The sequence below is a fragment of the Episyrphus balteatus genome, chromosome 4 (genome assembly GCF_945859705.1).
Source record: "Episyrphus balteatus chromosome 4, idEpiBalt1.1, whole genome shotgun sequence".
NCBI classification, from domain to species: Eukaryota; Metazoa; Arthropoda; class Insecta; order Diptera; family Syrphidae; genus Episyrphus; species Episyrphus balteatus.
Genome location: NC_079137.1, coordinates 47476160 through 47492883, shown reverse-complemented (window position 1 = coordinate 47492883; position 16724 = coordinate 47476160). Strand labels below are relative to the sequence as shown.

The 16724-nt window shown below is 29.1% G+C and overlaps 1 protein-coding gene across 1 annotated transcript in view; it reads left to right on the top strand.

Annotated features, from left to right (window-relative positions):
- Positions 1-13547, top strand: part of LOC129918432 (leucine-rich repeat-containing protein 4C) — a 38809-nt gene extending 25262 nt beyond the window's left edge. The window contains exon 3 of the mRNA XM_055998953.1: positions 12179-13547. Within this exon, the coding sequence (XP_055854928.1) occupies positions 12179-12986 (808 nt within the window). The 3' untranslated portion in view covers positions 12987-13547. The remainder of the gene's footprint in view (positions 1-12178) is intronic.
- The last annotated feature ends 3177 nt before the right edge of the window (positions 13548-16724 follow it).

Here is a 16724-nt window from a genome sequence, read left to right as displayed (position 1 = left end):
AAAACAACATATGTAATGTATGTATTTCGGAAAAGTATATATTTTCTATCAAACATAAAATAATTTCATTCAAAACTAGTTTTCAAGATATTACTCGTATATTGAAAATAGTAATAACAATAAGCATAGCTCAAAAACTAGACGTATAATAAAATAAATATGAAGACACTTTTCAATTCAGCAAAATAAAGTCAACTTAAATCACACAACAAAGTTCTTGCTCCCGAATTTTTTGGGTAAGTTGTATTTAGCTCAAACCGGTCATCTGTTTTGGCGTCTAGGATGCACATAAATTGTTGAACATCCTAATACAAACCTTCTGCTTATTATTGTTGTTGTTGTAGATGTTTGAAAGAAAATTAACTCTTTTTTGTTGCTTCTTATATATTTAAAACTCATTTAGTGCCATAAGTTCCTTAATTTTTCTTCTTCTTCAATTTCAATGAAATCCGATCAAAGTGATACTGCATACAAACATACATACATATTTTGTATCACCACCAAAAAGCTTCATCTCTGGTAGTATTTTATTGTTAAAGAGCATTGGTCCCAAATTCGAACCTTGAGGGAATCCATTGCAGATTATTTCTACACTTGTGTTTTTTTAACCTGTATCTAAAAGATATTGTAGTTTAGACAATTTTTGATATCTGTTACCATGTTGTTCATGTGCAACAGAAAAACGAAAAGTGTGACGTTATGAAGTCAGATCGAAAGATGCCTTGCAAAATGCTTTATTTGAATTAAATCTATGGGGTAACTAGGCCAAAGAAGTTAGTTAAGCTTCCAGGGCGCCGGGAAAAAACTTTTTTTTTTTTTATTAATCAACAGTGACATCAAAAGAAAAGTATCTTCAAGCTCTATTCATAACCGAAAACCTAAAGTTTCTACAAGGTTTGGTTGCTGATTTATTTGCACCAAACATATTTTTCTTACATTCGCTATAAGTTTTGGTTTACAGTTATGAGTTCACAGTAATCAGGCTTATGCATTTATGTAAAAAAAATTCGTATATGTATATTTTTTTGATTTTCGTGAAAAAATCAAGGTTAAATCCTTGCCGAAAAAAATAGATTTTCAAAAAATTCAGCCAAATCTCTCGAGTGAGACATCAAAAGAAAGGTCTCTTAAAACTCTATTCATAACTGAAAACTTAAATATTCTTGAAGGTATAGTTCCTGAGATATTTCAAACCAAACATTTTTTGTTTTCTTATCCTCCGAGGCAGGTTCCTTTAATAAATAATTTCTCGAGGATCCCTGGCACCCCCCGATGGGGGCTCCGGACACTCCGAACACTCGGCTGACCAATTGTATTTCTTCCCTCAGATTGCATAGAAATGAGCTATCACTTGGTTCACTTGCTTGATTATAATCATCATGTGTTAATATTTCCATGGGTAGGTACTTAATTATTTCCGATGCGATTTGAGCTTTTTTATACATACATCGAAAAGATTCGAAATTCGAAAAAAAAGAGATTCTGTGAAGTATAGCAGTGATACAGTGATCTCTGTTTCATTGACAAAGTTGATGTTAAGATTTCTTCCTTTCTTTGCGAAAGTTATGAATTCTTCTTCTTTAACTTAAAAAATCTTTCGAAAACCTTAAATCTTGCATTTCTACCAACAAGTTTTTCCAAAAAAGAAACCAACTAAAGTCGATACTATTTTGAATTCAAAAACAAGTTTTTTGACCTAGCGAATGAAATAAATTCCAAACTTTAAGATTGGATGTTATTTAGTACAACCATGATAGTTTAACCTACATTCCCTAGATAAACTTTATTTTCCAAAAAAAAGTAGTTCTCCAAAGTTACCTTTTGCACATCTCTAACTTTGACATACTAAAATTGTTTGATTAAAACTTAAACCACATCAATCGAGTAGTAAATTGAAACCATGTCATCAAATAAGAAGTTGGTACCGAGAAGGAAAAGGTACATAACACAAATTAACCAAAAACTCGTTGATTGCCCTACTTTCATATCTCGTCTGTTTCGTCTTCGTTGATATGTTTATTTTAATCTTCATTTTTATTCTTATTTTTCTCCAAGTGTATTTGCCCCTATAATACCTACTGAATGATTCTATTTATCAAATCAAAACCCGCACATCCGTCGTCGTATTGATTTATACTCTCTCCCATACTTCATCGAAGGAACGTCAACTCGATTTCTTGTCTTGAAAATGTCTGTGGATGATGTGTGAGAAGAGTGAGTTTAGTTTGTGGTTTCCTCTCGATACCACAAACCCAATTTCATAGAGACATATGCAATTGCTTGATTTCAAAAACCCATAACTTGAGCCTCCATCACCACCGCATATACCATCAAACCAATATTGGCATAGAAAAATCATCATCCTTTCACAATCCTCGATTGCCAGCTTGTTATAATGAAATGGTGCATTTCGGAACATAGCAATCGGGTTCGTCTTGTTTTTACCCCCCCTCTTTTTGAGGTTGATGATGATGATGACGACGATAGCGGGTACTCATTCGAGTGAAAGATCTGATTTTCCTTTCAATTCCAATGAAATCAATCAATCTAGGGGTACCCCTATGTGAATGGGGTAACGTTTAAATAGCACAAAGCTGCTGAAGGATTTTGCGGTTTTAAAACCACACGACTTGGTGGACTATACGAATACAAGTATTCGAAAATGTCAAGGATCAGACAACAGCAACGACGAGTGCTGGTTTTTACCATAGTCTGAGTCTCGTCATCATCTTCGTTCTATCCTTAATAAAATATTTGACAAGTTTACCCCTCCCCCTTCCCCCTCCTATAACGGACCCTAGAACTGCCAATAAAATCAAAATACGGAAGTTCATGTTTACTCAAGTCAACCTCGAAAATACTCCAACAGGATGTTGGCGCTCCTTCGTTCATGCATATATCCTTTTAACAAAGACGAAAGAAAGAGACAGATTTATAGCAAAGGAGGGAGACTTTTGGGGCTAAACCAACATCCAGACTTGTGAAAACGGTGTATTCGGTTCAGTGGCAACGCCAAAGTATGTTCCTTAATGTTAAGCCAACAGTGTACTTACACGCCGGAAGCACTTAAACAACGAAATACTCAGCAAAAAAGGATGCCGATGAATATAACAAGGACTCTGACAACTATATATAGCAAGCCAGAGAGGTTGGTTATGGTAGGTTACTACCATCGACATAGAACAGTTATGTCGACGAAGAAAGAAAAACACGATGAATTTAGTTGAGGCTGCAGTCGCGGAAGAGCCTCGTTGTCGACGTCGCGTCGTCATTCCTTCACTTTGCTCTTCAAGTCAATCAGCCAAGTTAGTTTGGTTCCATGTTTGCTCTATATCGACAGGGTTTGGATGAAGTTGGATGAAGAAAAGAAAGAGGCTTGGCAAATTTGAATTTGGATTAGCACGTCTTCTATTGTATAAGTTATTCTTTTGTTATTTCGCGTTCTTAACTCACATATAGTCGAAGAATTTTCATATCCATACTCTTTTTTGTTGTAAAGCGCCCCCTATACGTTTTATAAGTACCTACAACCTAATCTAATCGATAAGTAGATTCCAGACTTTGTTATATCTACAAAAGAGGAGGGACAGATGATGGAGGAATGTTTTATTTTATGGAAGACGATGAAGAAGACTGATGTAATATCGTTCATTTTGTGGTAACTAGTACCCGTCGCCATATTGCTTGTTGAAGAGAGTTATTTCGAATATTTGAACAAATAATTGAATTTTGACGTTCAAGTAGAAAAAATGAGAAAAAAACGAAAAAAAAATGCTTATGACGTTGACTTGAAGACTTTGTTGGATATTAGATGGATTTCATAAGTTAATTTTGATGATTCGGTTGAAGGAATGGGAGGTATTGGATTTTATTCGTTATTTACGAAAAGTATTGGTAATCACATAATCGAAATTAGACGAAAGCAGGGATGTTATAAGTTTAAGAAATAATAAATTAGGTTTTTTTTTTTGTTTAACATACCTACAGTTTTTGAGACATTATTTTACTGAAGAAAAAAAGGAACTATGTACATTAGGGTGGTTCTTATCCTTGACATGCACTTGGTTAGCCTACATTCGGTTGGAAAAACTGCTCATTGGGCTTTCTATGTAATACGAGTCTTTTCAGAAACATAAATTTTGTAATGTATTTTTAGTATTTCCAGTCTAAACTCCAGTCAAAACACTCTTAAAAGCAATATTTGTTTTCATCGATAACAAGTTTTGTATTTATTTACAGATTATCCAATAATTTAACAGGTCACTGGGGCGTATGTGTAACTTTTTTGTAAGCAAAATTTTTGTTTGTATTGTCAGCTGATACATGATTCATTGCTAATCCATAGTTTTGAAATGTTTAATTTGTTGTTATTTAAGTATCGCTTTCATGGCATCGTTTGTCATTTAACTAAGATATTGCTGTAGTTCAAGAAAATTCGTCAAGTACAGAAATTTTTTGGGATTAAGTATAAAAGCAAGGAACGAGTAGTATTAAAGAATTTTTGATTTTACTATAAAAAGACAATAGGGTTGCCTTTTTTAAAATTCCTTACGTTCTAGGAATGTGGAAACCCTATTTTTAAAGGAAAAATTGTCACATCCTACTTAATTTTTTCATTTCTTAGTATTTTGGTCAGATAAGTAATTGTTTGAAATGCCAAACAAAGACGTGACAAAAATTAATAAAATAATTTAAGTAATATTGACTTACAAATATGGTGATTAGGGTGGTCCAATTTTTTTTTGTTTTTAAATTTCCGGTGTTCCCAACTTAAAAATTTGTTGCATATGTATTTTGTACTAAACACGTAAAATTTTTAACCGAAGTGTAACTGTGCGCTAGATCATTAGTGTAAGAAAATGTGATATGTATTTCAAAGCTGATGATCGCCCTCTTCAAATTATTTAAGAGGAATAAAACTTTTAGCATATATTGGAATAGGTTTGTCTAGCAAAGTAATATTTATTTTTTTCCTTTTTAAGTGGATCACACTAATGGCAACTCTATTCAAATGAAAAAAAAAAAAAACATAGCAAAAATTTTTTTTTACCAGAAAAATATGATTTTTCAAACAATAAAAAGCTTAGTTAGTTAGCTGACACTTTTTCTATCTAAAAAAATGTCTGGTATCATCTCTGAATGCTTATATAGTTTAGCCTTATTTAAATTTCATCGTCCATATTTCTGAAAAAGCGGTAAATTTTCTAAAAAAAAAAAACATAAAGATTTTCTAAACTATTCTGAAATGTAAGAAAAAAGTTTACTTTGTTTATATGTATAGCCTTTGAAAAAAAAAAAAATATTTTGTACTAAAATTGTAAGATCAAAACAATGAAGCTTTCACATTTTCATGATAATACGATCATTTTCCACAGCCTATCGAAAATCACTAAGAAAACACATTTTTTTTGTTACTTCAATTTTTTTCGACAAAAACACTGGTCGGCAACGGATATAGAGCAAGAACCAAACCCTACTTTTCGAGAGGAATTTTGTGTGCTGAGTCCGAATATGAAGTCAAAATTTCACTGGCACTTCACGTTTCTGAAATAATTGAATATTAATAGGTCAAAAACGCGTTTTTTGGGTACATTTGACATCGAATTACATCACCGATAATTTTTTTTTTTGTAAAACTACTTATTCAATCTCAAAACGCCATATTAACACGTCCTAAAGGTATTTATATTTTTTCAAAATTATTTTTTTTCTCAAAGATATTAAAAAAAGAAATTCATGATAGATATCTCAAAATCTTGATTATTTTTTTCAAAGTAATGAATGGTTTTTTGAATCAAATTCCATCTTGCGTCTTCTGATTTGGACTTATAAAGAGCAACATATTACGGAAAATATATATTTTTGACTAAACATAAAAAAAAACTCAATTAAAAATTAGTTTTTGAAGCTTTATAGCGAAAATAGTGATGAGTATAGCTCAAAAACTAGACGTGATAGAAAAAATCTATAAACAGTTTTGAATTCAGCACACTAAAGTCAATCAAAATCACCTTATAAAGTTCTTGCTCCCGACTTATTTTAGTTTTTTGCCGACCAGTGTAATTAGTTTGATAAATAAATTTACAATAATTAAAAAAATAGTGCACTCCCTGGTCAGGAACTTATATAACCCTCATTAAATGCTTGAAATAGATACCCGCAAGCAAATAATCAAAAACCAAATTAAAGAGAATTTTGAAAATAAATTAATAAAATTTATTCTTTGAGAAAAACACAGTAAATATTGTTTTTGAAAGTTTACTAAAATTACCAAATCCCATCCCAACAAAATAGAATAAATTTAAAATTATTATCCAAAGGGACCATTCATTTTTATTTTAATAAAAAAAAAACTGCATACAAACACACTTTGACATTTTATAAATCCAACGCTAAAAAAAGCAAAATTATATTTCACTAGAGAATTCTAATTAAACCTTCGTCCATAGCGTCCTCCGTCCTCGTCCTTTTTTTTACTTGAATTCTAAATAAAATACAAACCAAAAACAAAAAAAAAAAGAGCTTGTATGCAAACACAATTTAATTTCCTTTGATGTAATAATTCAAAAAAAAAAAAATGGTTTTCAATTTCAAATAAAAAAACTAACAAAAAAAAACAACTCACATAAACCAGCATTATAATTTCATGGTAGATGATCAATTATGTTTGCTCTAATTCGAATCTCTTCTAAATCATTTTAATTGACTAAACTAATAAAATATTTAATTTTATTGCAGTTTCAAAAAAAAAAACAGAGAGGAATTTTAAATACAAAAAAGCGTAAAACAGAATCGTAAATCGTGTTACATAAATTCCTAAATAAAAAATGGTAATGAAACATGCATATTTGTGCAATCTGTTATTTAACAAACCAACCAACAGTGTCCTCAGTCTCACACATGACTGACTGACGACTGACGACCGGACCCATTAACAATGTCATAAAATTATGACAGTGTGCCTCCTCTTTTAATCAAATAGTTTGTTCTCCACTTCAGAGTTATTAATAATTTTTGGATGGGTTATTAAAAGCTTTTCCTATCCCTTCTCTGAAAAAAACCTATTCACACACAAAGTTTCTCCTCCTCCATACACTTTTCACATGTTCGTCTGTCAAATTAAAATGTTTGTTTTAGTGGAGGCGTTTTTCGGCTAAAAACAAAACAAAAAAACACAACAAAACTTATGAAATATTTCCCTATGATGGCCACATTAGATTGTACCCGTTTAGTGTATTCATATGTCTAATTAATGGGGTCTCATGTTTTGTGTCAGATGGACACTTAATTACTTGGATACGTGACGTGATGATATTTCGCAAACATTCTCTGTCGACCGTTCCCGAAATGCCCAAAATGCCAAAATTATGCCGATGCGTTGTCCTAGAATTCTATAGTCCCTCTGAAATGATGAGATGACTCGAGTCAATATGCCATTAAGTTTTCAACACTTCAACCACACTGATTGGGGGGAGTTGATGGGTTGAATATAATGGGGTTTGGTGGTGGTGGGTCATGTGTGATGTTATTCTAGAAACAATTCAAAACTTATTTGCTTTTCACTTTTGGGTAAAATTTTCCCAAAAATTAAATTGAATCATTCCGACGAGATGCCGGTTGTTGAATAATTATACGCAGACCAAAAACCCCAGAGGCTGAAATTTTACCCACCTAACCTATAAAACCCGATGTGTATTTTATATGAGAGTAGATATAGGGCTGGCCATGCTAATTGCTCCAAACCGAGAAAAGGACTTTTTCTGGCGAAGAACAAAAAGAGGATATTCCTTCCATTTGCATGGGTACATTGTCCTCTTTCAGGATAAAAGCATAAATTTATTTTACGACTGTCATTATATATCCTCTCTCTCTTGGAACTTGTGGAAGCTAAAAAAGGGAGTTTCCGGTTGTCTCAATCTCGCAAGGCATATTATATAGCATTTCGAAGTTGCTAATGGAAGGAAGGAGAGGCTTGGCTGTGTGTTTGGGATGATGAGGGTTTTCCTAATGCGCGCGTTAGATTTTGTAATTATTTTAAAGTAGGCTTTTGATTTTTCCGCATTATGTTCTTCTACTTCGTTGTATGATGAGTAAGGATGTGTGTGTGTATGTATGCATTAAAGTAAAAGAGAACTCATTTTGTGCTTAAAGATATTTTGTAGAGGTGGGGAATTAAAAATTTTTCAAACTATCCAGGAAGTCCTATATATTTTTGGGATTTAGGTAAAGAGTTCCTTTAATTAAAATTTAAGTGTGAAAGTAGGAAAACGCTTTTCTAAAAGTGTTTTGCCAGGTAGTTTTGATTTGAATGTTTTTTTTTTTACTTTGTTCATTAGATGAAGGGGTCGTTGTATTTTAAATGGGAAAAAGGGACCAATTTATTTATTTGTCGTGGAGTTTTTTTTTTTAAAGGGAGTAATTAAATTATGTCAATTTATGATTAATAGAAACCTAAACAAAAACTATGTCATATACCAGTCTTGAAGAAAATATCACATTTAGAAATACTTTGTGGCATTGATTTTAATATCTTGTGAGACCTAAGTTGATTGTTGTTAAAAAAAATTGGAACGCAGGTAAAAAAGGTCTCAAATAAAAATAAAATCCATGACACATACGTTCTTGGGGTAAAAGCAGCTTAAAATATTTAAGCTTTTTATTTAAAAAATTTATAAAAAAAATACATTAAATTAAAATTAAATATATATAATAAAAAAATATGTATACCTAATAAACAAACTTTTAATTTTAACTTTTTAAATGATTTTAGTCTGTGAAGAAAGAATTTGAAAAAATGATTAAGTTTATAAAAAAATAGATTTATTAAAATACAAATTTTCAAAATTTTCGAAAAACAATTGGTTTGCTATAAAAAGAAAATATTAATTGACAAAAAAAACAAAAATTGATTTTTTTCTTAAATTTATGAAACATGATACAAATTTTATTTGGAATAATATAAGAACTAAAGATGAAAACAGTCTAAAAAATAAAAACTGGGTAGAACTGTTTTTTTTTTTTTTTTTTTGAGGGAGAAACGAGGGGGTGAAGGTGAAGAGTGAAAAAAAATGTCATGGTTTTTATCTATTTTTTTTGTATGCTTAATCTAAGGACATCATTGGCTTTTTGGGACTTACATACAGAACTATCTTTGAAAAAAAAACACCCTTTCATCCAAAGTTATTTGATGAAGTCTCTTTATTCTTGATTTCTATCCCAAATGCAGCTTTATTATCAAACTTCATTAGTGCAATCCATTTATTTTCAGTAAAAAAAAAAAACACCTTTTAAACCATATTCTCATAGACACTTAAGATTTTTGCTTCCGATCACAAATGCATAACAATTTCGGAATTTTAACAGGTTACCATAGGTAATTATTTCTTGTTTTTGCAATAAACTCACATAATTCCTTAGTTTTTGCAAATAAAACCACATTTTGTCAACAAAAAAAAAACACCCTGTCACATGTAAAAATGGATAGACTTATTTTGTTTGTCTTTTTGTGTCTGCAATTCGTAAGGGTGCCAATTATACCATTGATTTTATCAGATTTATAGAGAATTTTCCTAATTTCCCAAAAAAAAAAAACACCCCTTCACCGAAGATATTAGTTTCTTAAATCCTAGATTTTTGGTTTCTGTTGTAAATTAAACATCTTTACCAATTTTCTTTTCGGTATAATTTTTTATCGTACTAATTCTGAATTTTATAGTTCCTAAAAAAAAAAAAAATACCCTTTCACCAAAAATATTTCAAAGAACTTTATGAATCCTTTTTTTTTTTGTTACATCTTAAACCTTCATCCTGAATTTCATCAGTTTATCATTATTTGTTGTAGTCAAAAATCAAGCATCATTGTGTTAAATTGGCAATAACTTTTCTTGGAGCATTGGTAACACTTTTAAAAATATGGCTGTAAGCTGTTTTTAAATTTGATACACCATTGATTCACTATTGCACACCTATTTTTAGAGATAAATATATCTATTAAATGTATATTGTAAGTGAGTTTAAGTATCATTTTTATAAGTAGCAAAAATTAACTAACCGTCATTCGGGGAACGCTTGATTTGTTGTATATTATTTAGAGTAAAGTTTTATTTTTGAAAAGAAAACTTTTTTAGTATAGTAGTGATTTGAAACACGATGAAACGAAAAAGCGACAAGAAAAATCAATTGATTTTATAACTTTTTTGTTATAATAGATAGATGAATGAAATTTATGCTGTAGATAGGTAATAGAATAAACTATAATTGTACAAAATTTCAATTAATTTGATATTAAAAATAATGAGACAGCGGTGAAAAAATTTTGTTTTTCTAAACACGTTATATCTTTTTATCTAGAGCCTATGAAAATTAAATTTAAAATACATGCTGATAATATTACTTTTCATTATTCACATAACGGTACATGCCCTATATACAAGTTGCACAATCTGAAATTGAAAAAACTTGACCAGCCAACAGTGTAGGAATTACCATAATCTCAGTTTGAAATTTCAACATGGCTGGTCTTACAAAATTCTTACTTTTTTTTGTAGACATCGTAGAAATATGATTGAAGCGTCATATAAAAGGCAAAATAATAAGCTTTCAGAAAATATATAATTAATTATAGGTTGTGATATAAAAAAATGGATTTAATGCTGTTAGAAGAGAAAAAAGATTGATCTTTTTGCTTTTTTTTGGTGAAAACCAATTGGGTTATAAAACTCTAGCTCTATTTCTTTTATAATTGTGAGATAATCTTATTTCTGAGAACACTTTTACGGCTCTGAATAAATAATGTAGTTTAACCGACGTAGTTTTGCCTGATTTTTAATCAAAATTCAATCCAGGTATTGCTGTAACATAAACTCTTATCAAAAAAAAGTACATCAGTTTAATATATAATAATATATAAAAAAAAAAAAATAAAAATAAAAATCAGTAAAAAATCCTTTAAAAAATCTCTCACAAGAAAAGAATCACACCATAAAAAAAAAATGTATAATCCCAAAAAATCAGTATAAACTTTATGAAATGTACACACAATTATATCCGATTTCTACTCTAACACTAAACAAAACATTGTTTCAATTTAAAATGATATAATAAAAGATCCCCTTGGATACCATATAAACCGACTTTTAAAACTATATCTTCCCTCCTCCCCAGTATAAAACTTCAATCTACACAAAACCCTTTCAATTAATTAATTCCACATACATACGTGACAAGGTTATGCAAATATGAATGCAATGTTATATTCGTTATACTACCCACGGTTATACTTCTCTTCCTACAAATATAAAATATACAAAGCTATGCTTTTAAAGTTCTTGTGTGTATCCTTTTTTCAGTTCGGAGTCGCCACTTCCGAATAGAAGGATGTGGAATATAAGGGGAGACTTTCTATAAAGGTTAGAAATAGAGATAGATACGTTAACACACGTGAGAGTTTCTTAATTCACATTTTCCGTTTGTATTTCATGAATGTTGTCTCTCTGTCTCTTTCTTTTGCATTCTTGAGTTTTTCGACAGTCAAGTCGTCAAGGATTTCAACTTGGTAGAAAAGGTATATATATCTTCAATCACTATGACTACACACACACCAGAGAGATAAAATTCTCTCTCTCCGATGGGTTACAAGGATTTCGGGTGTATAAGCTTCCGCAACATCAGAAAAAGGATTTACCATATCAAAAGTCTTTTTCTTTAGTTGCTATCAGGTATTGCTGCGTTCTTGAAACAAACACACACACACATAACAAGGCAAAAGGATATGCATGGATGTGCACAACAATCTAACGAAGTGGTTTTTCTCTAAAACTGTAAAATAGAAAATAAGAGAACAATTTTATATTAAACATTTTTTTGTATATGGAAAATGAAAAAAAAAATCGGAAGGATTAAGGAGTAATGTGTAAAGAAGTGAAAAGTCAGAGGAAATGTGTGTAACATGCAGCTCTTAGATATTTATAAATATCAAAAGTATGAAATATAACAAAGGATCTCTTGGTTAAGCTGTTTTTTAAGTCTTAAAGTCCTTGTAAGGATATGTTTCTCAGTTTATTGTGTAGAGCATTTATCAAAAAATTCTGAGGAACTTTTTTGAAAATAAAATATTTATTTATTTAAAAGTTACACACCAACAAAGTTAAAAAATTTTCTTAATTTTTTTTATTTTAAGGGCATTTGTGGACAATACTCATTTGCAGTCATTTGATCTCAACTACAATCCATTATTTTCCGATCTACCAATGCGACTTTTTCAAGGAAATCCAAACATCATGGACATCTCGATGCAAGGCAATAACCTACAAACTTTAGATGCAGCCCAATTCCCTGTTGACAGGATACAGAGGCTCTATTTGGGTGACAACCCTCTCCAATGCAATTGTTCACTTCTATGGCTTTGGAGATTAGTAACCGGTAATTTTGACGAACCAACATCACAAAAACCAGCTAGCAATAGCACACACCCTGACTCATCCTCAAGCTATCTCAAATTGGACAATGATCGAATCAGTTGTGACATTTGGCAGGATAATATACGAACGCGACGCCTCCTACATTCAATGTCTGAAAGTGAGATAACATGTCCGGCGCACATTGTCACAATTGTTTGTGCAATTCTCACGTGTCTGGTGGTCGTTATGACCGGAGCGAGTGTAGTCTTCTACCTGAGATTCGTTAAACGCCGAAGAAAACTCCTTCAAGATCGACGGGCTGTCAAAGCAGTGGTAAATGTACATGACAGGATAATGCAACAACATCCTTCTCATCATCATTTCCAATCACATCCACAAGTGGACAAACTTGAGCTCGAACGATATTTGGCTGCACAAGCAATTGCCAATGAATATCGTGCCTTAAAGCCATGGGAATTGCCCGTGAAAGAGGCCCTTGATGAGCCTGAGCATTTGTATGAGAAATTCGATCATTATGAATATCCAGATACACATACGATGACAAAACCTCATGTTGTTTATGTATGACTTTTAAAGGATAAAAAAACTCGTTATTGCTTTAATCAAAATTATAAACACTTAGGATAAATACAAGTTCAAATGAAAAAATCAAGCAAAAAATTAAAAAAACAAAAAATACACAAACAAAAAAATGACACAAAAATTTTAAGGATTTTACTAATGCGATGAAAATATAAAATAAAAAATAACACCAATTTAACATTCATAAATATAATTTTAATAAAAAAAAAGAGAAGGTGTTTTGTGTATAAATGAGGAAAAGGTGAGGAGAAGTATGAGTGAATGTACTATTGTTAATTTTTTGTACTGCTAAATAATATTAAAACAAAAACATATATAAAAAACAACTACAACAACTACAGGTGTTAACTAGCTGTAGATTAATATTTTTAATTTAAAAAAAAAAAAACAAAACAAAACAACATATATGTAAACTTAATTATATAATAAACAACATATATATAATATATATAATTATTTTTTTGCCAATATATAAATTAAAAAAAATATAAAACTTAAAAATAAAAACAAAAAAATTAACCTGTAGAATTAAACAAAGTAAATTGAAACAAGGGATACGAATTCAATATTCGTTAGAATTAAATTAAAAACAAAAATATGAAAATTAAATGATAAAAATTTCAAAACTTAAAATTTAATTTTTTTTCTCATTTTCAAAAAGTGCAAATATAAATATAAAAAAAAATCAAAATAAAATTAAACAAAAAAAAATTAATATAATTTTTATGAAATGCTTGCTTTGAACTATCAACGCTAATAAGATATTAATTTTTTTTTTAATTTATTACAAATTTTCAAAATCTATTTTTTTCCATTGAAAAGGCTGAGTGTCAAAATATCTCTGTTTTATTTTTCTTGAAAGCACTAAAAAACTCTTTAATTTTTTTCATTGATATTTAATTTCTGGGGTGGGATAACTTTTTGTGATTTCAAGATTCATTATATTTGACTTAAAAATAGGAAGGAAAACAGGCAAATGTACAAAACTCACTAATATACTATCGGCATTTGGATGCCAAAATTAAGCTCGTAAATGCGTACATGTCAAAAATACCAACTAGGAAAAAATGTAGCTTCACCGAATAGCTGATACTGTCATGAAAAATAAGGAAGACCAGAAAACCAAATAAAAAGAACAAAAGAGTCAACTTAAGCTCGTGGTACCACACAATTTTAAATTTGTTTTTTCATTAACCATTTCTACTAATTTATTACTTTAGTAAGGAGGTATGACAGAGCTTTGACGATAGGATCAAACGATAAAGAGAAAAAAAACTGATTGAAGTCGAATAACGATCCGAGAAAAAGTCCAAAACAATCCAACAAACTTTTTATAGAAAAGCTTTCAATAACTTTATTTTAAATCAAAAAGAAGTTTCTCAAACGCTGAACTTTTGTATTTTTAAAACAAATATATTTGTTTTTTTTAATCAATTTTTCGTGAAGAGTTTTTTAAAATTTCATTTACTCTTATAAATAAATTTTTCCTCAATACTCAGTTAATGCTTTTTTACTTAAACAATTCCAAAAAAAAAGAAATAAACAACACAAATAGAAAAACACAAAACTATACTCATCAGTACACATTTCTTTGGTTTCTGTTTTGGAAGTAATAGTAAATAAGTACTGAGTATTGATCAAAATTATTTCCTCATATTTTTTTTTTTTTGGTTTGATCACTTTGATAAGCTTGCAAAATGATTAAATTTCTTTCACGTGTTTTACCAATTTTCCTTTTGAAATAGTTCGTTAAGATTCAAGACCCAGAACTGTCAGCCAGATTACCAAATCCATATGTTAATTCGAATTGCCTTCTTTTAATTTTTGTTTACAAGAAAAAAAAGTTACGCATACGCCATAGTGACCTTTTAAAAGAAAACTCTAAAATATGACAAAAACAACTAGGTATATCACTATCAAAAAATTATAATCATTTACACATTAAAATTATTACTATCGTTTCCTTTCATAACTGAAACTTTTAATATCCTGAGAATTATACAAAAAGTAAAAGTAAAGAAAAAAGTGAAATTTTGCTCTGAATACTGGTTTTTCAATACATGCTTAAATTTTAATTTTAACTCAAAAGTCTTCAGAATTTAGACATTTTAGGACTCCAATTGCTGCAAATACTGCAAGAAGTGTACTTATTGTATTGTAATTTACTGTAATGGGGTTTATCTACCCCATTGTTTAAACTAGAAAAAAAAGCACGTTTGTCAGTACAGAGTATTAAATTGAAGGTAGTGCGAAAAGCTTTTTTCAGTGCAAGATCAATTGCTACCCAATTGCTATACATGTTTTTTCTACCAGAGAATCCTTTTAAATTAGAATTGAGATTTTTTTGTGGTGTTTTCTTAATTTTTTAACTTAATCAAAAATGTTACATTTTTCTTGATAAAACGCTTTGTTTTTTATAAGACCTACAAACTCGTGAAATATATTCAATACTAGAAACCTTCAGAATGAGAAAAAAAAAATATTTCAGTTAATTGGTTTTGGTCGTTGAACTATTTGGAAATGCTAATTCACTAGCCATATTTTTCAATGGAAAGTAAAATAGCGTTAGTGTTAAAAAAAAAACTAAATTTTTTGCTTAATTTTTAATATGGCATTTATTTTTGGTAAAAACATTTTTTTTTTTTACTTTCAATTTTACTTTCCTTTTTTTTCTGTATTAATTTAATTTAAATTTAAAAAAAGAAATGACAATATAAAAATAAATAAAAAAAACTTGAACAAAAACTTGTAAATATTTTAAATGCTAAATAAAATCCTGTAAATAAATTAGTTAGAAATTCTTGAAAATACTTAAAAAAAAAACAAACATAAGCAAAAAAAAAATATGTAGAAATACTTTCAGATCCTAAAAATAGGCTAATATTTTTTATTAATACAAAAAAAAAAAAACCTTGTTTCGAATTTATTTTTTAACTCATGTAAATTTAAATAATTTTATATTGCATATATATTATATATTTCCTAAATCAAAAAAAAAACAAAAAGAAAAATAAATAAAGACCACTTAAATAGAATTAATTTAATACTTTAAGTATATTCAACAAAAAAAAAAAAAAAAAACAAAATAAAATTACTAAAAGAAATATATATAATAATTATAATTTTTATTTTGTTTTCATTTACTATTAAAAATATATATAAAAAAAAATTATTTTAACTCTTTATAAACAAAAACAAATACAAAAAAAATACAAAACAAAAATAATTCTTGTAGATAAATAATGTTTTTAAGAAAAAAATACAAATAAAAATTAAATGCCGATTGCTGGTGCCATATTAACAAAAACAACAAAAAAAAATTATAATAAATTCACATTATAAACACACAAAATCCAAACAAAACATATTTTAATGAGGTAAATGCTTAAGCAACCATGAGTAATACCAGCAATATAAATAAACATACAAATATTTTTTTTTAACCAAAATATTCAACAAAAACAAAAATACTATAAGAAAATTTTTAATTTACAATTCAACTTAATCCAATGAAAATTGATTAAAATGCCTACAAAATAAAAAAAAAAAAAACTGTATAATTTTTAACTGGAAATTTAATAGCACAAAAACACAGAGACACACACTTACACCAGAAACCACATAAAGTTAACCAGACAACAAAAAAAAAACAACAGAATAAAAAATAAAAAAAATAATAATAACAATACCTTAAAGCATATTTGTATATTTAAAAATATTAAA